Consider the following 23023-nt stretch of genomic DNA (forward strand, 5'->3'; position numbering starts at 1 on the left):
TATGCATTTAAACCCTTTCTTTCTTTAGCCAGAAGCATCATGATTTTGAGTTTTAGAACCACAGCTATCGTGTGAGAGTTTTCTTAACATGTGACCCAATCGACTTTAACAGCTTCAATGCTATTGCTACAGACAGTTTCCTTAGCGTTGTTTCGGTTATACATCACTAACTTTATATCCAGTAAAAAACAGAAACATTTTATTCATTCTTAAAACTAAAAATCCTGAGGAAAAAATAATAAAGCAAGCAATCTGCTAATCTGAAAAAGAAATTAACAGATTGCTTTATTACATTTTCCTCAGAATTTCAGTATTTAAATACATATAAGTCAATCTGTATCTTATAACTGCAAAACAAATTTAACAGCCTATGCAATCTATTACATATTTGCCACATGTAATTAGCATTTCCAATTTTGACATAAACAGCTGCATTATCTAGAAAGTGTCATGTAGCAGAAATATTTCTAATAAAGAAAACCAACCAGCCAACCAAAAAAATCAATTCTGTTCCTACAGTTTGATTAACCGAAAAGCAGTAACAAGCCCCAAGCCCCCTACTCACTTTCTGGAAATGGCTTGTCGGCTTGGAAACCAGCTCATGCATTATCATTTGGGGGTGCTAAGAGAATACCCCTGCCCAATGTGAGATCCCAAGTTTGGAAAAAGGGAGAGCAACATTTTTATAATGCAGTTACCAAGTTGCTCCTAAAAAAGGAAGAATCTGCATGAAAGTAATAGATTAAGCTCTTAAATGGATTTAACTTTGTGGTATGCTCTTTTATACTCGTCCAGATCTCATTTTCCTCAAGCAAGACTCCTCCTTGTTAATTTAACTACTGTTTAATCTGCCTTAGATGCAGCTGTGTTCTCACTGTTGGGGTCTCCAGGCACTACAATAAAAAAAAAGTAACAAAAGGTTTCAGGATTCAGTTTAGGTGAATGTTTTTATTGGTAGTATGTTCCTTTGTTAAAAAAAAAGAATTCTGTTTCTGCCCTTTACCACTAGCAATTGGGGAAAAAAAAAAAAAATCTGTAGCAATTCTACCTATGTTTTCAGAGAGGATTTCATTAAGATCCTTCTGTTTAAGTATGCCCGTTTCTGGCCAGTTCTTGTTACCATTTTAAATAAGCAATAGTTTATAATGTAAATGAAAACTGGTAAGCTTTAAGCTGTTAAGACTCTCAAACTGGATTTTATTTGATAGGTGTTCATAGCCTCAAATACCACTTTTGCAAATGCAAGTCTTTTCCCCTCTGTCTTGTTAAAGCTTTTTCACTACTTACTCAAAACACATGCATCTCATATCTGAATACCCTAAGAATCAACATTTCATATACAGAAACAACTCAAATTTAATGCAAGATTTACACCAGACAGATTTCCCAGTGAAAGTCAGGAAAGCAATGAGGAAAGAAATCCCATGCATGTGATGGTATGAGCATTTTCTTATAGCACATTATTTTAAACGAAGAACACAGCCATGTCTATCTTCTTAAACTCCTCTGGGCTACAGAGATGTGCAGCAGCAACTCCAGTTCAGAGCTGACAGACAGCTGGGGTACCTGCTGACCGCTTCTGCATCTTAGGCTTAAGAAAGAAAAGCTATATAGTTAGATTTTCTTTTAGGCCCACATGCTAGGTATATGCTTTCCTTTCCCCCTGACTCACAATACGATTGAGGGCAAAGCATAAAAAAATTTTTTTCTCCACAGCTTACGTGTCCCAGAAGTCATCCTTCCTAATTATAATCCTTCTTAAAAACAAAAGAACCCCCCCCCCCCCCCCCCAACCATGCCTGGATCAAAAACCTAATCTAATACAACAAAAATAAAATACTTTGAAACGTAGTAGGAATGACTTAAAAGTGTAGATGCTATGCTTTTAATTCCCACAAAAGCAAACAGCAAAGTTCAAGTCCCCACTCATATGTACTCTCAAGCTGTTCCAAACTCCTTTCAGGGCCCTTCCAGAAATGCATTATGGAAAAACAGTAAAATTAATCAACCTGTCCTATGTAGTCCAGATATCACTATAGGGAGGGCAATCAATAAACCTAGTCTGAACTTCAGCTTACTTCTCAGTTTGACTTTAAAATCAAATCTAACTGTTCTTCATGCTAGTCATTCCTTCAGCTCAGCTATATAAATTACTCCCTGTTTTCACTTGAAGTGATAAAATCAGAAAGCACAAGGCTAACTTTGGGCGGGGGGGGAGAATTTCTCCTCCCACCGCTGACTTTCTCAGTGCAACTCAGCAACTTTCAGTTACGCAAATGGAGCTTGACAAACTTTGGCAAAGATTAATTGAGTTTTCTTGGTATGGTAGACTGATAAAAGTTTTAAAAAAGCAAAGGCTGTTCTGTTTTATAACATATCACTATTTGCATTTCAAAATCAAAATGCTTTATCATAGTCTGATCCAACTTTATAAAAAAATCATAACAAGGTAATACAGTATTACAAATTTATTTAGTTTCTTCAAAGTAATTTTTCAGCATTGAAAATTTCACATATAAAACAACTTCTATGCATTAAAACCAAAGTATGGATTATTTTTTTTTAAATTTAAAGGAAGTGCTGTGCTTTTTTTTTAAACATCTCTCACGAACCAAATTCTTCAGTTATAAAGCTGATAAAAATAAGTGATGCACCACCACATTTTTTTAACACGCAAAATTAATCTCTTTGGGAAACAAGTTGGGTTCTTTTTTTTTAAATTGTATCATGAAAGATACAGACCTGAAAAAGGTTAAACAATCGTACACAAGGCATAAACATTACACAGAGTAATTCAGACATTTTATAAAGAGATCTGGAAAAGTACCTAAAATAGTGATATTTATTTAGTATAAAATTTCAATAATAAAATATTGCTCATAATAAATAAAACCCCATGAGTTTCATTAATACTGTTCTCCCCTTAAAGCTCTCTAGAATGTAATATGATCAGACCTGATCAAAACTCAAATTTTTATTTTTCCTCTGTATGAAGGAGGCAGGTTTACAGGCTTCAGGTCATTCTTTGTTAGAAACAATTTTATTATCAACAAAGCACAGAATTCATTTCAAGGCTCATGCGTAGTTATGGGCAAAAAAAAAAAAAATCCCTAACTATGAATAAACCTTATTACAGTAGATTTTAATACCTAAAACATTTGCCTTTTTTGTTAAAACCGAAGAGGAATAAGACTTCTCATGGATTATGAATGCAAAGAGAAAGCTGCCCAAGTTTCCTCAAAAGCTTCTAAATATCTGTGCAGCTGTACTTAATGGTTAACAAAGCTGTTTGTTAGGGAAAGTTAGCTCTATATGGGGATAGAAGTTCCATCCCCTTTATATGGGGACATTTGATTTCATCCCTGCTCGTCCCATCTGTAGACATGGCAGTTTGGAGTAATTCTTCAGGAGCTGCTCAATTGCAATATGACGGACGTTGAGCTCTGAGGCCAAAGAGTCCTTTTCTTGAACTTGCTGCGTCAGCTCTTCAAACACATCTGCAAGAACATTATTAGGTTAATGCACTTGGTCCCTGTACTTTCATAAGAGTTAAGAAGCAGTGCCAAACATTATTATGAAAGAGACACAGACATTTAAGTGGACTTATGCACAAGAACACCACACTTTTTCTGGTTCCAGAGCAGCTTGGAGTATGCATTGTGAACTGAACAGGTCACCAGTTTATAGTTTTAGGTGACCTGAGCCAAGGTGGATCACTTTGTAACTCAAAATGAAGTTGATTTCAATTGTAACAGAAATAGTGTGGCCAGCAGGACTAGGGAAGTGATCATCCCCCTGTACGCTGCACTGGTGAGGCCGCACTTTGAATACTGTGTTCAGTTTTGCTCCCTCTCTAAAAGACAGACATTGAGGTGCTAGAGTGTGTCCAAAGAAGAACAATGAAGCTGGTGAAGGGCCTGGAGCACAAGCCCTATGAGGAGCGGCTGAGGGAACTGGGGCTGTTTAGCCTGGGGAAAAGGAGGCTGAGGGGACACCTTATTGCTCTCTACAACCACCTGAAAGGAGGTTGTAGCGAGGTGGGTGTCAGCCTCTTCTCCCAGATAACAAATGATAGGACATGAGGAAATGGCCTCAGGTTGCACCAGGGGAGGTTTAGATTGGATATTAGGAAAAATTTATTCACTGAAACAGCTATCAAGCATTGGAAGAGGGCTGCCCAGGGAAGTGGTTGAGTCACCATCCCCGGAGGTATTTAAAAGGTGTGTAGATGTGGTGCTTGGGGACATGGTTTAGTGGTGGACTTGGCAGTGTTAGGTTTATGGTTGGAGTTAATGATCTTAGAGGTCTTTTCCAATGTAAACAATTCTATGATTCCAGTCAAAAGAACCCTTAAAATAAAATATTGTATTCTTCCAAGTGCCAGTTTGCAACACCGAGGGAGGTTACATAATAAAAGCAACTTGAAGTTTCTTGTTTTATATGGAAACATGATAGGTTCACTTCAAAACTTAACTGACAGAAAAGCCATTACATTTTCTTTTTTCAAACAAGACTTACTTTATTACAAAGCAACACAAACCCAAAACAGAGTATTGAAAAATTCTCACCCTGGATTTGCTTGAGCAGTTTTTCATTAACTTGCTTTAACTCTCCAGAAGTCATCATAGTCACTGTAACAATAAAATGTGTTATTACTACTACTAAAGTCACATAAGCATCCCTAAACAGACTCCTATTTTCTCAATTTGTCATCATTTGTATCCTAATAATCAGCAAATGTGTGGCAGTAAGTCAGTGGCAATATTATTCATCGATCATTTATGGAAAGGTTGAAAATTCTCCCTTTTATGTTGTCATAGACAAAAATTTACCCCACAGGAAAGCCCCTTCTTCAATGTCAAAAAGCTAGAAACTCAAGTCCCCAAAACAGTAGTGTCCAGAATCAGAATTGCTTGTAAGTTGCTTGACACCTTTGAATACTTTACCTTCCTCTGATTGCAAAACATGGTTTCCACAGTGTAACCAATGCAAGTACATCTCTTTAATTGTGGGCAAGTGGACAATTCTGAGGTAAGTCCTGCTGCATTTGCAAGCCTACAGGGAACAGCTTCCGGACAGAATTTTCAGCACACAGCTACCTGTTTTGGCTATCAAGTTTTGTGCTTTATGCATATAAGAATAATGTACATAGTTTCCACTGAGTACCTCAGTGGCAAATGATGAAGAAAAATCTAGTCTGATATAAAGACCAGCATATAAAAATAGGTTTACTTCTCACTTTCTCGTGCTATGTTCTTAATGAGAACTAAAAGATCCTCTGCATTGCTCCTAGTGAGAACTAGAAGATCCTCTGCATCATTCAAAAGCCCTTCTGTCTCTCACGTTATGTGCACATTTATCATCCTCATAAAAAAAAAAAATTAAACCTCAGAGGACAGAACTGCGAAAGTACTCTACGCTGCTGTCGATCAACATCAACAAGTGGGGAAGCACTGGCCTGCTTCCTAGAAATTCCTCAATCCTGCCATACCTGCTGCTGAGATGCTCTTGGCAGCACGGTGAAAACTGACAATCCTGATCACCACAGGAAGATACAAGGCACTGAAACAAGCTTTAAGACCTTGTAATTTTAAAATATTTTATTTAAATGATGCTGCAGCTTAGCAAAGCTCTCACTGCATACTTGAAGAAAACCTGTGCTGCTAACATGCAGCTTTTGTTCAGAGATTTCTCAGTGCAAGAGGTTTCTATGTTGTAAATTTAAAGCGTAAGTTTTGAAGCATAAGTATTTGATTATCCTAAGCCTTCTCTTTCAATCTTTCTCACATCTTGCAGCTGTGGGATATTAACTTTCTGTCAGTAGTGCCAGACCAAAGAAGTTGGCAGCAGCTAAAGATAGCCTACTTGTTACTCAAGACATAAGGCCATTTAAGAGTGACACAGATTCACCTTTCTCCTCTAACAGCCAGGTACAGTGGTGCTCCTTCCTACCTTCAGCTATCAATACAACCGAAGATTCCTTTCTTGCATCTTACCACCCTTTAAGCTCCATGAAAACCCTGACTGGATTTAATACAGTAATTGACAGCTTCATAAAAATGTCAAGATTTTTTTTCCCCCTTTTATACCCAGTAGTAGGAAGTTACTTCCCATTTCTTCATTATTGTCATCAATATTTCATCAACTGTAGCGGACAGGCAGGTTCACACATTTCGTGTGTGTGCATCAGGATAGGACTGTTTCATGTCACATAATTCTGATACAGAAGGAAAAGGGAGAAGGAACAGAACACCGAATTTAAATGATAAAACATTCTTCTAGCTGTAGCTGAGGTAAATTACAAAGAAATATTGGCCAAGCTATTCACAATTACATTAACAATAGATTTTTTTTTTTTTTTTTTTTTAGTAGACTGCTATGTCATTACAGTGGAGTTACTGCAATAAGAAGGTACCTAATTCTGGCAGAGAAGATCTGACTATATTTTTCTCCAAAATACAAACTTTATATAATCATAGAGTCTCCAAATGAATGCCTTTTAAAGCTAAATACTGCAAAAAGATTAAACAAATACTTGTAATACAACGCAAAATTGCCTCAAAAGTGCATTATGCAGTCATAACAGAAGAAAAAAATCTGTTACGGTGCTTAAAACAGCTTTATGTTCCCTTGTCCCAAAATCAGAGATCAGAGAGATAAATTCCAAGTCACTAACTTCAGTTAGATAACCCCATAAACCAGGTCAAGCCTTCACAATTCCTCTGTTAAGTGCTGTCCTGGTTTATGTAATCCCAATTTATGACTCCAGAGGACAAGTGGTCAAACAGCACAGCATATCTGTTTTGATTTATGGCTTTAAGACTACTAATTCACTACAAATGCAATATAAAGCATCATACAGCAGTTAAATAATATCTTTTTATAAGGAATGAGAAATGGCCAAACTGTGCAAGGACAGGTTTGTTAGTTTGTTAAAAAAACGGGAGCCTAAAGAAACTGATTCCAACTTTTTACAATACCTCTTTCTCACTCTGTCTTCTGACATTCTGAATTCCATTATTACCTTGTTTTTCATCACCTAGTTTTCCACTGAATATTCACCAGCCTTTGTCTTCTTTCTCAGGTCTTCTGAAATTCAGAAACCCTCCCCAACTGCTTCCCTCATCTACAAAAGTAAGAGTGGATGTATTCCATTGAGGACCAGGCACTGTTCTAAAAGCAGGATGGTAACTGCAGAGATCTCTAGGAACTTAGTCCAAACACATTTCATATAGGCTGATTCCAGATTCCAATATCCTAGATTTTTCTAAAGACTTCTTCTGGTGAACTTCTTAAATAACTGGAAAACTTATTTTCCACTGCTTTCAGTATCACCACTCTCATCAAAAGATTGCTCAGGTCTACTGCTACAGCCTTTAAGAGGACATGGTGGCATAAGGGCCTTCCCATTTTCTAAGCTCAATAAATAGAAAAAAAATAATTAGTAAAATGCACAAGGAAAGCCTGCTACTATTAAGAACGTTTAACTTCATGTTATTTCACAAGTTTGCTCTACTACCTTACCTCTAATTTCCCCTATTGCTTAGGGCAGGTCTCTGTAAAATGTAACTCAAGGCACCGCACAAGTTCAGTAAGACAGTTATTTTCAGGAGCTTAGTAATCTCCACAGGCATGACTGTGCAACTGCCAGGACTGACATATTGAAGTGACTGCAATCAACTGTAACAGTAACTTTTTTGTGTAAGTTAGGCATGTCCTGTATCACACCAAGGTATAACTAACAGGAAAATTAAAAAACACAACCAACCAGCCCCCCCCCCCCCAACAACCAAACCCTCCACACTATTTGCTTAGCCATGTAGTGTTTTTCTTCACAGATTTTACAGTAACTCCAAACTGTTAAAAGCTGGATTTCAGGATGTGAATTAATGCCCTGTGGGGACATTATGTGGCCAAGAGATATTTCAAAGAATGCCCTTGCTTGCTAGGTTGCATGTAAATAGACATATACTTACATTCTTCCCTGCTGTATTGAGGATGCCTTCTATGAACGCTGGGAAGTGAATCACCTTCAGCTTTTTCAGCTTTCTGGACTTGGTTGTGATTAGACCACAAAACACTGCTGCAGCAGAAGGTAGCACCTGTTTCTTGTAACACACCAAGTCTGAAATCAGTGGATTCTCTTTGTTCCAAAAGAGTCTGCGAGCAGCCTGAGATGTCTCCAGAATTCCCATCTATCCATTTTGCAGAGTATCTAGGTACTGGGGAGTCAAACTGTGGGAGTAATTTTCTATCAGTCTGATGTCTGAAGTTAAAATGCTGGTGTTGGGATGTTTTTGAGCTTTCAGGATCAGTGTCTAAATCCTTGTTTTGTGCATACTGTATGATCCAGTTAATTTTTTTGCTCAAGATATTTTTTACTTCTGCATATGGACTTTTAGAGAGTTTTGATCGTGGACAGTCCTGATTTGCTATTAAGTGACATTTTTCAAAGCAGTCTCTGTGCCCTCTTAAAGATCTTGTATGTAGAAGATCTGACTTTGGTACTCCTGTAAAGACAGAATAGAAAAAAGTTCACTTAATGTATACTCAACTGATTTTTCAAAATCTTTACTCACAAGCAACCAAGAAAACAAAAACTTAACTGATCCTTTCCTATTAACAGTCTAATCACTGTAGTAAACAAGGATATGTGATACTCCACAATTTTTGAAGTTCCACTCAGTCTTGAGTCCTTAGCATATAAAGTTTTTTGCACATAGTAATCTCTAGTGCAGGAATTATAGATTACCTGCATGTGCCTCTTGGATGATAATGCAGATGAACCAAACTGCTAACCCTGTACATACTGCATCACACCTATGCACAAGTGTGTAAGCTGTAAAACAATCCCAGCTATGTATCAGAAAGTTCTATAGAACAATACTGAAGAGCATTTTGAGAGCAGTCATACATGCTCCCATCTTCCAGGGATAATGTTATGAGCCATCTGCTCAACAAATACTGCAGTGTGTGGGCTTGTGTCATACAAGTGGTCAAACATAATTCAGATTTCAGTCTTAGTTTATTATTTTGCATTGGTACAAGCCTTCAGCCTAGCTAGGTAAGTTAATACCTAATACTAATAATACTAATAACTAATAACTAATACTAATACTAATACTGTCAACACTTGCCAACACTAAACTGTCCTGAAATTAATTTCATGTAAGATGGATGTTTATTCTCCTCTTTGCTTGTCCTCCTTCAAAGACTATTCAAATAGCTACAGCAGGTAAGTTACTCAAAGTAATTGATAGTGATTGACATGTTAAAAAGGAACACAATCTGTGAAGATCTACAGTTGGTGAGTGAACACAGATGGTATGAGAAATTACTATTTCAGAAAGTTAATAGTACTGCAGTACAAAATAACTTTCTGCCACTTCAGTGGATATTTATTTTTCTTCAGAGTCATCTGTGCAATAGATTCAGTATCCAAGCCCACAATATTGGACAGTTCGTCATTTATCTTAACACCCAGTATACTACTTGGGAGGTTCCCAATATAATGAAAAACAATTTCATCAAACAAGTTCCTCATCACAAACAACAATATACCTGTGAACCACTGTTTGAAAGTGCTCAATGCTTACTAAAGACAGAATATTTAAATCAACATATGATAATGTAATTTGATCTTTGAAACTAGGCGACATGAACCAAGCTGCAGCCATTTTACCTTTTAGCCCAGAAGGAAGTATATAAAAGTGATTAAAATAAAAGAAAAACCAAGAAATGCAACATGTAAAATTTTATAATAGAGACTTTAATGCGCAATTAGCAGAAAGCTGCATGTTACAACAATCCTCAGTTATATCTGACTTACCCTCTTAAATCCTTGTGGTAAACTTTAAGCCCTCCACCCCAAATGATTAACAAATGATAAGCTGTTAAATGATTAAATTCTGTAAACTCCCAAACTACTCTCAAAACTAAGCTACAAAAGTAAAATTCTTAACATGAAACTAGTGAAAACAAATCCAAACACTTCATTTTGATTATCTCATTTGCTGGTAACTGGTGTTTGAAGTTAGGGAGTTCAAACACTGAGAGTAGCCATTATGAACTTTTGATTTTCCACTCTTTGGGCAGCGTTGAAACTCAAGAGCATTACTGTTCTGGTTGAGTTTGTAAGCGTATACACAAAATTTATGGGGCAAAATGACAAAGAGTGGAAAATGAATGAGGACAGTAGTGGAATTTATTTTGTTCTTAGCAGCTGGGGAAAAAGGTAAGGTCATGAAAACAGACACTCCTTCTGCCCATGAACTAAGTATTAGAACAAACAAAAACCACATCCCAAACAGAGGCACCTTTCAAGAAGTTCTTCAGCAAAGTACTAAGACAGATGTTGTCTTCATGGGTACAGAGTCAAGATTCTCACTCTACACCTCAAAGTATCTTTCAACCTCTTTCAGCAAACAGACATTCACTGACTATCCTTAAGCTCTACATGATCTATTGCCTACCTGCAAGGCTATTTTCCCTCTCTATCTTTACAGGGACTTTAAAAAAATCCAAATAATCATTTCTAGTGAAAACAAGGAAAGAAGTAATTTGTTTCATGACTTATTGGCACAATTTAAATATAGCAAGTCTGTTTAACTCTAGGAGCATGATGGAAACCCTTAAATCTTTAAGCCACAGGGAAGAGCAAACATTGTCAATTGAAGGTATAAGGCATATATTCACAACACTGCAAACCCTACAAAACCAGAATTATTTGTTCAATGTCATTTGCTTTACCCAAGTGATTCTTCAACATGCTACGCTGCTGATGCTTACAGTGCTTTCTTTTACTTACAGAAAAAGTCCTCAGATTGGCTGAAAAATAAGTTTTACACTATTTTTCTATATGATAAACACTCAGGAACCCACCTAACAATTTGACCATAAGACGAATGAATGAAGCCAATGTCTTCTGATCACAGGACAGAGTAATCCTGTCTAAACCAAATAATTGAAGATTTGGTGAAGAAGAGGGAAGAGAACTGCAGAAAGTACAGTTAGTAAGTCTGGGACAAATGTAGTTTTGCACAGATTGTTTCTAGTTCATGGCTGCTAATACGTACTACGGTCTGTTTTGCCCTCAGGATACCACCCTTTTCCCAACTCAAAAATCAAATATACCTACCAAGTTTTTACTTCTTTATTCCCCCCTGCATCTCCTCCTTCCCCAAAACTAGGGAAAGAACTACTGCAGTATTTCTATTAAAAACAGAAAAAAATGAATCTTGCAAGTGTAATGAATTATTCCCAGAGCTTGTTCTAGAGGCATGATCTCTTGCAGTTAAGTCCTCTGCCTGGCACATGTGAAGAACCCGGTCAGACTACACTTCCTCACATATATACACTATCACTTTTGGGGCAATCACAAAAGAAACACCTGTACAACAAATGACAGAATACTACAGTATCACTTAAAAAAAAAAAAAATTCCTTTGAGGCTTTCTGCTTCATTATTTCAATAAGAATAAATGTTACTTGTCCAATAGGACAAGTGAGACCACACAAAATAAACAACAATTTTAGTTACACAAAAAAACCCCAAGTGCAGCATGACTTTATGAAGCCCCATCTGACTTATGTCTAAGCCATAAGCTCAAGATTACTCAAATCTTTCCTTCTGACAAATTTATCTTTTAAAAAGTTCTGAAGATTGTTAACTTCCCCACTCCAGAGGCACGCTGCTCAAAGAATGCTGTTTTATCAGAACTCAGTGATATCGGGTATGCTTGAAATTAGCAACTATTGAAGTAATATTTTTTCTTCTGTAAAAGTCTAAGTTTTGCTATTTATATGCCACATATTAGCCATAATGTCACTATTTCTGAACATATAGCAAGTATTACAAAACAGTTCCAGTATACAGGACTACGCTCCCCATTCCGCTGCCCCCCCCCCCCCCAAATTTACGTCCTTCCCCATCTCTTACTCCACTGAAAAAAACCAAAAAGGGTAAATCTAAATACTCTTCAATACAGTAAGGAACAGAAAATGTACAAAACCAAAATGGTTTTGTACAGAATTGCTAATGGATTTGCTTCAGCATAACATAACTTGTTTGGATTCCTACTGTAACAAACACATGCAAAAAAATCCTCCAAAACCCAAACCAACCCTCAATCTTTCTTTTGTACTGAGGTGACAGTTCTTTCCTATACAGAAAACATAACATCAGCCACTAACCTTCTGGAATCGCATCCCAAGAGCTCAGCATTCACAGCAGCTGCTGTGCCAGCACAAACTAGTAATGACATACAAGTATTACAGCAAGTAAGAGTACATTTCTTTGACACAAATCCTTCTGTTGCGGGCAATACCATCACCTTTACAAGGCAGAAAAGATGCCTATTTCTTTTTGGTAAGACTTAATACTCCATTCAGCTTACTTCATATTTTTTCCTTCATCACAACTGCAGAAAAATCTACCAGCTGGTAAACTGGCATGGATCAAACAAATGATATATAAAGATGATTCAGTCTTCGAAGACACATTACTTTATTCAACACTATACACAAAGAGATGAATAAAGCAAGGTAGGACTTCTGTACATTATAAGAAGTAATATCATAATTTTGATGAACAGCTGTTGTGAGTTATGGGGATTTTCACAGGGTTTCAGTTTTGTCTCAACATCCCTGTTTGCTAATACCCATCTCAACCTTTTTATTTTTAGGCTGGTTCTTCAAGTCAGCAATCATACAACCATCAACATTTTTCTTCCCCCCACATTTTTAGGTATGTGTACATTTGTCCTTTACCTTACTTTCCAAGAAGAGGATTGCAGACTATGTCCAAGTATGTCCTACCCTTCATACTTATTTTTTCAGAGAAGGAAAAAGAACTGCAAGAAGCAGCAAAAAGCCCACAACCATCAAGAGAAGGAACACTTTATCTGCAGGAAAAAAAAAAATCCACCTAAATTCAATAACATCTAGAAGACCATATCTAACTTAAGACAGCAGATGCTATTAGGAAACAAGCTCATGCCAGAGATGATTCCTCAAGTGAACAAGATTCACAGGATAATGCCAAACCTCAAGACAAATCATAAAAGAATCTCAGTAAGTGTTTACCATCCATTATTTGCTTCTGATTCTGGTAACCCATGTGTCCTAGATGAAATAGGAATGGTATCAAATTACCCAGCAGTCTCTTTCTATGTTGAACACTTGTGAGAACAGGGCTGCTTACTTAAGAGCCTAGTATTTTGGGGACAAGGGGGAAGTGGAGCATTTCAATTCTAAAGCTATGCAAGGCAGAAACTCTTCCTTTATACTGGTATAGTTCTCAACATACTGAGTCTTAATCCAGTCCTGCAAAATAATTTTGTAAATAAATGACTAGCAATTACGCAATTTATAAAGTAGTATACATTTTTGTAACTTCTAGTTATTCGTAAGTGCAAAGTAGCAGAGAGCAGGGAGACTATTTACCATATAACCAGGTGTGTAATCACATCTCAATAAATTCCACCCCATTTTAAAGCACTTGTACGTGAAAGGAAATCAGTTTCCATCATATTAAAATCTGTTGGGTTTTGGTTTTTTTTTGTTGGTTTTTTTTTTTTTTTTTTTTAAGGGAAGAAGTCCATAAAGACTTTACTTGTGCCCTTGCAACTGGTTCACGGAGAACTATGTATACTCTTCTTCATGATAAAGATACAGAACTACATTGAAATGTTTGCTCACATTTATATATAAAGCTGGCTAGAATAGCTGTCTTATTTGGAGATTATAATAATAATAAAGAAGTTCAATTCAAAAGGAATGCTCTTGAATTCCCAGACTACTTCACATCCCTTCACAAACAAATGTTTTCATTAAAAAAAAGAAAATCAGTGATCATTAGCCTGCTTGTTTATCTTCCACAGTGGTTTGTTTTTTGTTGTTGTTTTTTTTTTTTTGTTTTTTTTTTTTTTTAAAAACCTTCTTATTTGGTCTTTCAGCTCCATCAGCTGGAAATAATGTTAAAGAAAGCGTGCATTCCCTTCTTAGCAATTTGTAATGCAATGCTGGAAACTAATTGTTTTTGCAATGGTGAATAACCTTAGCTTGAACAGCTGAAGAGGAAAAAAACCCCAGAATTTAAGATGAAGTGAACTAAAATTAACAAGAATACTTCTAGACACATGAATAGTCAATTATAAGTTTATACTACATTAGTTAAAGTCATACTAAAGTCCCTTTAAAGAATTTATAAATACTTATGGGTAAGATTTATACCTGACCATAGAGAAAGAAAAAGAAAAGCTGCCTTCTCAGTATAACACTGGCATCCACCATATATATAGCTTCCATGAATGTGTAAAGTACATGTGGTTATTAAGGACAGTCAAAGGAGAGTGAATGCACTTTGTAACACAAATTTGTATAGTACTGGCAACATGGGTGAAATTAACTGTTTAAGTCAGAACACTTTAGAAAAAGTACACCTGTAGTTTTAGCTAGTTGTGCAGGCTGCCTTCGTAGCCAGTGAAGAAATGCTTCTCGGGCACAACTCACCTCATCTTAAATAGTTACCTTTAGAAAGATTTGTGATAGGCACCTATGCTTTCTCCTTTAATCCTGTAAGCAAGCATGAACCCTTGTGAAGGACACCTGTCTGTGGCTGCCTACTTTAGGAGCCCTGGCTTTCACTACACATTCTGAAACGTCCCAGCTGCTGCTCCCCTCTGCTGTCCACCTCGCACGCACACAGTATCGCTCTGTGAACAGGCATGTCTAGCCAGCTCACAAAACAGCTCCTGAACATCTGCTAGTGTCCACTAGGAACACAAAGATCAGATGAGCTCAAGTTTGGTTTACCTAGTGTACAGCACTAAGACCTGCAGCAGACAGGGAAATGCTTCACAAGACATTAAATGTTCATGTCTATTTTAAGCCACTGCTGCATCTTAGTCTGCTTATTAAGAGTGCTGAAAGAGGGGGGTTCTTATAATAGAAAAGCAGGTCCCAAGACCTGTTCAAAATACATTAAATAAAACCAGCCCATGATAACCTAAGACAGCAAGTCATCCACACGTTCAAATGACAAGAGCTGGGGAAAACTGATACGCTTCAGTTGTACAATTCTGCCAACACTGAAAAACGGGATCTTTAGAGACAAACACATCTGCCTGACAAGACTTAAAGCCAACTACTATTTTTAAGTATATGCATGCAGTTTCATTTGAGAGTTAAATCTTATGACTTATGAGATTGGCTAGAAGGAAAATGCCAGTGCCATTCATTAACTGCCAAAACCAGACACCTGGTAAAGACCAGATATCATCTTGTTCATAAATTAAAGTTCTCTCCTCACTTTCATATGATAAAGCCAGTGCATTCCATACATCAAGTGTGCACACAAATCATCTTCCACTGCATTTCTATTAGCTCATTTGTATTTTAGTACACAGCAAAGACATACTATATAAAACAGAAGAGATCCAACTGACCCTTTAAACACATTTTCAAAATTCACGTTCCCTATGAACTACTTCACTAAGAAGAGACTTTACTACCATATTAGACAAGCCAATACATTCTGATGAAAACTTTACTGCAGGAGCTACTATGTTAAAGATGTCTCACACTTTGGAAGAAAAAAAATCAATTAAACTGACCTTGAAGAGAATGGAAGCCATGAGACAGTATTTCTGTATTCTGAATGATGCCAGGTAAGTAACATTAACTGCTCAATTTGCTTGTTTGCATGTACAAACCTCACAAATTTACACATAGAAAATGCAAGAATGTACTTTTAGAACTAGCCACACAGCTCTACTATTACTCAGCGGTACTTATATGGCACTTAGAAGATTAAGAATAGCACCACCAACTATGTTTGGACTTGAATTCGTAGTTAAGAGGTTTACTGGAAACTGCAGCAAGTTCCGCAAGTCCATTCAAGTTTGCAGTTATGAGTCATACCCCTGGACTGCAAATGTTACCTTGAAACAAGTTCTCATCTGTCTAGCCTAAAGGGCAGTGATGAAATTTTTTAGCTTTTGTTGCCAGAATAATACATTTTATTGATTATTATTTCATTAACATTGAAAAAAAGAAGGATGTGTAATTATTTTGGAACAGAATGAAATTAAACCAGCAGTTTCCAATCCTTTCAGCTATACCTTACAACCCATTTTATTTCAGTGAGATATTCTTCTGTAGGGTCTAAGAAGAAAAAAGTGAAATTTGAGTGTTTATAGCTTTTAAATAAAAAAAAAAAAAGTGGTTTAGTTGTTAAGGTGAACATAAAGAACACAGAATGATGATATTACACAAGATTTTATAGACCTTAACAGGAAAAAAGCTATGCAATAAGACAGATTTTTTTATATCATCTTTGTCTCAGCCTGGAGACTAGGATGCACCAACCTGACATTGAAATTGCCTCAAATGCTATGAGCCTATCAGCACTTTAAAGGATCATGGAAATGTAATTAATAAACATAAATCAGGACAATAGATGCCCAGTATTTACACTATCTCTTCTTTTATATTACAAGACCTGGGATACAGACTGTCATTTGCTATTCAGCTGTTGTTCAACAGAAATGGAAGCAAGCCAGTTTGCTTGTCAGCTAGCATTCTCCAAGATGTTATCATAGTTAGCAGCACCAGATAAGCAAAAGAGTAAATAAAAATCAGCTCAATCAGGTTTTCCCCTTCTATTATGGTTTTGTCTGTTACAAACCCTTTAATTTCAAGAAACTCACAGATTTTTAAATAATTCTGCATTAAGACATACCCGCATGAAACCAGGTTCAGACAGATACATTATCTACGACAAGCAATGTAAAACTAAACCGTAATTATTACAGAATTTCAACTTTGAAACCTTCAGAGACAAGTCTGATGTTTGAACAAATATATTCAGGTATTAAGTTCCTGAAGCTGGGATTTCCACAGGCATTGTCCAGAGGATCACAAAGCGTTCATTGACGAAGAACACATCTGCATTGCACAATGCATTCCCATGTGAAGATATTTGAACTCTAAACAGCACCACAGGCAGCACAACTGCTTAGCACTCTAGTCGCCTCTGCATGCTCTGTGAAACACGGGCTATATAGTTACATCCTCCTAACAGGAGAATTATAGCATAGTCAGGTATCTCTGTACAGCACCACATTCTTATGTGGAAATCCTACAACTGGCATTTCAAAGCAGCTTGTAGGGACACCATATTCAGGCAGAGGGTTTTGTTTTGTTGATACATACACATACAGACAGCTTTTATATGTAGACACACGTATATTTTTATGTGTTCATGTATTTTCTGCCCAACCACCAGTTAAACCTGCAGAACTGTTGTTAGTATTACATATTTGCTACCAGAGTTCAGTTAATCATTTTCCCATATTATAATGAAATTAAAAAGAAGAAATTTGTCTCAAACTGACAGAAAACACATGATTTCCTGGCTTATGCAATTCAGTTACACATGAATTTAAAATGTTTCCTATTTCAATTCAGAGATTACTGTGACACCTTCTCAGAAAAACAAAACAGTACACAATCTCTGATGTTCACTTTGTCTGCACAAGGCAAACAAAAGCCAACATCAAACTCCAGCAGACCCACACCACCAGGATACTCTAAACCCCATCTAGAACTTTAAAACCACTGTACAGAATCAGCTTCATTTCTCACATATGAAATAATAAATTACCATTTTAAGTATTTTGCATATTTTAAAGACTCAGGTTAGCATTCTGATGTGCTAAATCACCTGATAATGATTCTTCAGACACAAAAGCCAGTTTTGCAATAAAGTATGTATGTGTAGCTCAGTCCACTGAGCTTCCCTGCGCATGAATCCTCAAACTGAGTGAGCTGCAAGAGCAAGTGCAACAGGGACAAAAATACTGCCCTTTCAAGACACGCTTCCCCACCGCATTTAGGCTGAAGATTAGCACTACTGAACTATGCTAAGAAAGTTACTCTTTCCCTGTTCCTCAAGAAAAGTTGATAACACATAACAGGAGGAAGTTTAAACCTGCATCTTGACTTTCTGTTTCTGTATGCCCACATTCCCTTTCCTCCTTACTCTGCCAACACTCCTTAAGTCAACTTCAGAGAAACAGACCCTATAATCCATATATATCACTTCTGAATAAATTCTGTGACAGACACCACAGCTAAACTCCAAGCTGCGCTCAAACCAGCAGTTTCTGTGAATTAACTAAACTTAGTAAGAAGCACAATCACATTTTAGGCTAAGCTATCATTTTATTTTATTAAAAGTCTAAAATCTAGTATTAAAAAAATTATGATGGAGTCATGATTTCTGATAAAAAACATAAAGGTTTTATGACACAGTAACTAACTTCCTCATTCAGAATTATTTAAGGCAGACCACAGATTAAGCTTTCTGTATAGTGGTCTTCTCTATAAAGGACTATAAGAATAATTTGAATTTTTTTTTGTTTTTATCAATTATGTATCATTATTGAGCTATTGTCCAAACATAATAAAGGTTACAAAAATACACCTCAACATCTGGAAGGTAAAGGCTGAGACACATCACAACACTGATCCAGGAAGAAATCTGTCGAGTCATTACTGTTGGGGATGGTCTACGATTTGTTCATTTCAAATTACTCATCTTACTTAACCAAGACGATCTACGTTACTGTCTACACGCAAGCAAACATGTACTGCTGTTGAACTCACAGATGTCAGAAGACACAACGATTCACCAATACTAAACTATAATGTAATTAAGTGCAGCTAAGTAAATTATATTTCTATAGTGTTTTGTTTATATACCTTTGAGAAGGTGTTTCAGAGGCAGTTCAGGTGGCTAAGCCTTGGGCTAGATCAGTTTCAAGTGTGAGGATTTACCTTAGACAGCTTTAAGCAATCAGATGCTGGCACAAAGGGAAACAGAACTGTTCTCAAGAGTTTTGTTAAAGCACTAGAATATAACACCCTTTTAAAAAAGGAAACTGGGAAACCTGCTTCCAGCATTTCATACATGGAAGTTAACAGGGTGCTGCAAACAGTAGGAGTACTTAAACATGCTGCAAGATGCTGAGCTGTGACTAATAGCCTGTCTGTTCTTCAACAGCAGCAATTTCCTGCTTCACTTAGGGAGAAGCTATGCAGGCACATCAACACTAAAAATGAGCAAGCCTTAAAGCATTGACCTAGCTGTTGCATTACTATCTTTTTAGAATAGCCTATTTCACTTCCTGAATTACTTAAAAATATATGTACGTGTTTTAATTGCTTGGATTTTTAAATATCATGTTAAATAAAAAGGCAAACTATTAGTGAGAAAGACACTTATTTGTAAGTGTAGGATAGCACATCTACAGAGTTATACAACTTACAGTTGACCCTGTTCAACAAGTAGCTATGTTATAATGTATCTGAACTGCATTAAAATATAATTTTAATAATATTTTAATAATAATATATATACACAATATAATATATATAATATATATTTTAATAATAATATAAGATTTAGGTTAGATATTAGGAAAATTTTTTTTACTGAGAGGGTTGTCAGACATTGGAATAGGCTGCCCAGGGAAGTGGTTGAGTCACCATCCCTGGAGGTATTCAAAAAGCGAGTGGACGGGGTACTTCAGGACATGGTTTAGTGGGCATGGTTGATGGTTGGACTCGATGATCTTGAAGGTCTTTTCCAACCTAAATGATTCTATGATTCTATAAGCAGGAGGTTAGTATGAAAACATCCAGTATAAAATTCTGAATTAGTGAATCATCCATTTCATTCCTTACCCAGGGTTGCCAAAAGATTACTTTAGATGTATATAAATCATAGTCTTTATCACAGGAAATACAGGAATGCAGTAGATATGTCAAAAGTAGGTAGGAAGAATGTGACCATGGATATGGTAAGGGGCTGGCTCACGCAGTGGTTCAGCTAAAAAGTCTTATAAAGATTCTTTATAAAAAGTCACTTACACAATCTCCGCCGCCCTTAAACATCCTCTCCCTATAAGAGCAGTAACAGTATATCTTTTCAAAGTGGTACACAGAAGACAGAATATCAGAAGTTAAGATACTTTGATGCTATAATGATCAAAGATATTAATACTTTTCTTTACTGTGCAAAATAAAAGATTAAGAATATAACAGTGAATGTAATTTCAGATGAGCTTTCATCAGTATTCTATTCAAGTAGTCTTCTTTTAAAATTAATCAAAAATTTAGAAGATTATGCAAAGTAGTCTGCTGCACAGACTAAGTCTTTACTATTAAAGTCTACTTAGAATTCGGGGGGGAGGGGGGATATTCCAGCTAAAACATATGATCATTTTGTAAAGTAATACCCATAACAAGTAACTTTGACAAATCCACAGCTTATGTTAAATAATGGAGCAATCCAGCAATTTTTTAATGTATCCTGTTTTATTTGTTTCAATACTTCCAAAACAAAACTAGATTCTGAATGTAATCGAAGTACTTAATTCTCATTATGGCAATATGGGTTTTTTCTCATTTTAAAGCCTAGAGAAGAAACATCTTTGCTTCATATTGAGAACCATAAGCCTATCATTTTAAAGCAATAAGAAAACTCAAGCAGATTGACAGGCTGTCTTGGGTTAGATAGTTGGTCTGTGTTTTACCAAAAAAGTGCAAATACACAAGCATGTCTCTTGTAAACAAAAGCATAAAGCATGCAAATTATTACTGAACTATGAAAGCATCATTCAGATTAAAATATATTGCCTCTAGTAGCAACAAAGCCTTTAAAGGCATCATTTTTTTTTAAAAATCAAACCAGAACTAAGTATTTAAAAGTGATTCCAATTTGCTAATGCATTTTTCAGATTTCTGTAAGGTAAGAACAAAATTTTATTACCTATACATGCCTTAAAAGTCAGATGCACAACAGAAACAGTGTATGGAATACATACCCTTCCAGCCCCCTACATTCCAGTCAGTTTTATGCTTTTAGGGTTCAGAATAAGCAACCAGATCACTGGGTACAGTGCTCATACCTCATAGCACTTTCCCCTCAGAAAGACTTCATCTTAAGACCTTTAGTGTACTCCCATATATGTCAAAGACACAGCAAGTCTTATTGTCTGTCATCAAGAAATGGGACTATTCACGTAACAGCGTTAAGATCTTCATATTCAATTGCTCCATACCAATACAGATTACTCTAGGTAGTCACATGTAAGTACAATTGGTAAATACTACTTTATATAACTGGAATCAAGCAACAATATTTACACTTTCAAAAAATACTTATTTGACTTAAAAAAGGGAAATAACTCATTTACTGCTCATTCATGCCCAATACTTGATTCATGCATGAAAAGCAGCAACAAGATAGGTAAATTCTTTAGGAAAAAAAGGTGTGAAATTCTGAAAATACCATTTTGAAGGCCAGAGACTATGCTTACAAGATTAGTCTTTTAAAAGATGGACAAAATTCCCACTTTATAATTTGCAAACTTTAAGAAGCTTTGACAATGAACTTGGTTTTATCATATTACATGTATTGTCACCTTATGAATGCAAAAATAAATAACCCTCTGATTACTTCTAGTGAAAGTGAAACATTGATCTGCTTCCAAAAAACCCCTATTGTGCTTTAAAATTTGCAATTTAAGTAAGTTTTATACATAGACCCCTCTAACTATTGAACAAAAATCCTGAATAAAGGCAGGAGACAAACTCCTGCCGATTTGAGTTAACACCAGAGGTCTAATACCAGAAGGTGAAATTAACACCAGGACATTTCAGAAGCTCTTGAAAGGTGGGTACATCTTTACAACTAGGGGAGCAGGCGCTAGAGCAGCTAGGGCACACACCTTCGCTGGAAATGAGCTACTTGGGAACGTAACAAACTAGTTTGGCCAGCAAGAAAACTTTCTAAGCATACATGTTTTCAAACCTAAGCCTTTACGAAAGCTTTCAGGTAAGCTCAATTCACACTCGGCTCTAAGCTAAGCAGTCTGTGACCAAAATTTGACGAAGATGACTCGCTTTAAAACGTTACCTTCGATGTTCAGCTCAAAACAAACGTGGCAGAACGAGAGCGTTTCCTTCTCGGTCCCCAGCTTGCAGACGCTGCAGACGTTGTCATCGTCCAAGTCGATGCTCACAAACTGCTCTTCGTTCATAGTGCCCTTGGGGGGTGGCGACAAGGGACGGGACCGTTATTTCAACCGCCACCCCGGCGAAGCACCGGCCGCCCCGCGTCTGGGGAGGCGGCCGGCGGCACCACACACCGCCTCCCCGGGCCCCGGCCCGCTCCGACACGCCGGGCCGAGAGCGGAACGAGGGAGGGAGCGTCCCGGGAAAGTTTCTTCCTCAGAGCGCGGAGGGGAGGGGGGGGGGCGGCGCGGGCAGCGGTGAGGTCGCACAGCGACCGAGTCCTCCCACCGCCTTCCCGCCCGCGCACTCCTCCTTTCGTCCGGAGGCTGCCCCGTCCCGCCCCGCTCCCCGCCAAGCTCCATGCTCAGGCTCCTCATCACCCACCCACCCACCCACCGCCAGCCTCCGCGCACCGGCGGCACGGACGCTCCGCCACCGCTCGAACCGCCCCGGCCCCGCTCACCGCCACGCCGTTCCCCGCCGCCGCCCTGTCCCAGCGCCGCGCTCCACTATTGTTCGGCCGCCAGCGCCTCTGCCGCCGGAGCTCGGCGCCAGGCACCGCCCGCCGCTTCCGGCCGAGACCACGGCTCCTGCGGAGGGGTGTGGGGGGGTGGGCCCTAGAGCCGCGCTCCGCCGCACCTCAGCGGCAGACGTCGCCTCAGAGCAGGGCCATGAAGGGCGGTGAGGCGGAAGGAGCGAGCGGCTGCCGCCTCCCCGCCCCTCCGCGCGGCCACAGCCACAGGGAGCTCCCCTGCTCCCCGGCAGTATTGGGCTCTCCCAGAGCGCGGCTGCGGTGCCTCCCCCGCGCGGGGGAACGGGGGCGGGGCGGGGGCATGAGGGGAACTCCGCCCGGGGCCGCGGCAGCCCCGCCCCCCTCCCCGCCCCGCCCCGTCCCGGGGGGGGGGGGGGGGGGGGGGAGCGAGCGGGGGGGGGGAGCGAG

At 38.1% G+C, this 23023-nt stretch overlaps 1 protein-coding gene across 5 annotated transcripts; it reads right to left on the reverse strand.

Moving 5' to 3' along the window:
• Positions 1-2456: 2456 nt before the first annotated feature.
• On the reverse strand, positions 2457-22689 carry C7H21orf91 (chromosome 7 C21orf91 homolog). Of its 5 annotated transcripts, none has more exons than XM_041124951.1 (5): positions 22555-22689; positions 21986-22115; positions 7977-8510; positions 4569-4631; positions 2457-3497 (listed from the first exon to the last, which is right to left on the reverse strand). In XM_041124951.1, the coding sequence occupies exons 2-5, from the start codon at positions 22107-22109 to the stop codon at positions 3337-3339; spliced, it is 882 nt and encodes a 293-aa protein (XP_040980885.1). In that variant the 5' UTR covers positions 22110-22115; positions 22555-22689; the 3' UTR covers positions 2457-3336. The 5 variants fall into 5 exon arrangements, with proteins under 5 accessions (XP_040980885.1, XP_040980884.1, XP_029876432.1 ...); XM_041124950.1 differs by having other exon boundaries at positions 22550-22689; XM_030020572.2 differs by having other exon boundaries at positions 22547-22689.
• Between the last annotated feature and the right edge of the window lie 334 nt (positions 22690-23023).

The sequence above is a fragment of the Aquila chrysaetos genome, chromosome 7, assembly GCF_900496995.4.
Source record: "Aquila chrysaetos chrysaetos chromosome 7, bAquChr1.4, whole genome shotgun sequence".
NCBI lineage: Eukaryota > Metazoa > Chordata > Aves > Accipitriformes > Accipitridae > Aquila > Aquila chrysaetos.

Excerpts from the sequence above, each read along its gene's own strand:
- C7H21orf91 (XM_041124951.1), bottom strand. The coding sequence starts at position 22,109 with ATGAACGAAGAGCAGTTTGTGAGCATCGACTTGGACGATGACAACGTC. Across the intron at positions 8,511-21,985 it reads TTTTGAGCTGAACATCGAAG|GAGTACCAAAGTCAGATCTT; the intron begins GTAACGTTTTAA and ends CTGTCTTTACAG. Across the intron at positions 4,632-7,976 it reads TCAATACAGCAGGGAAGAAT|TGACTATGATGACTTCTGGA; the intron begins GTAAGTATATGT and ends TTATTGTTACAG.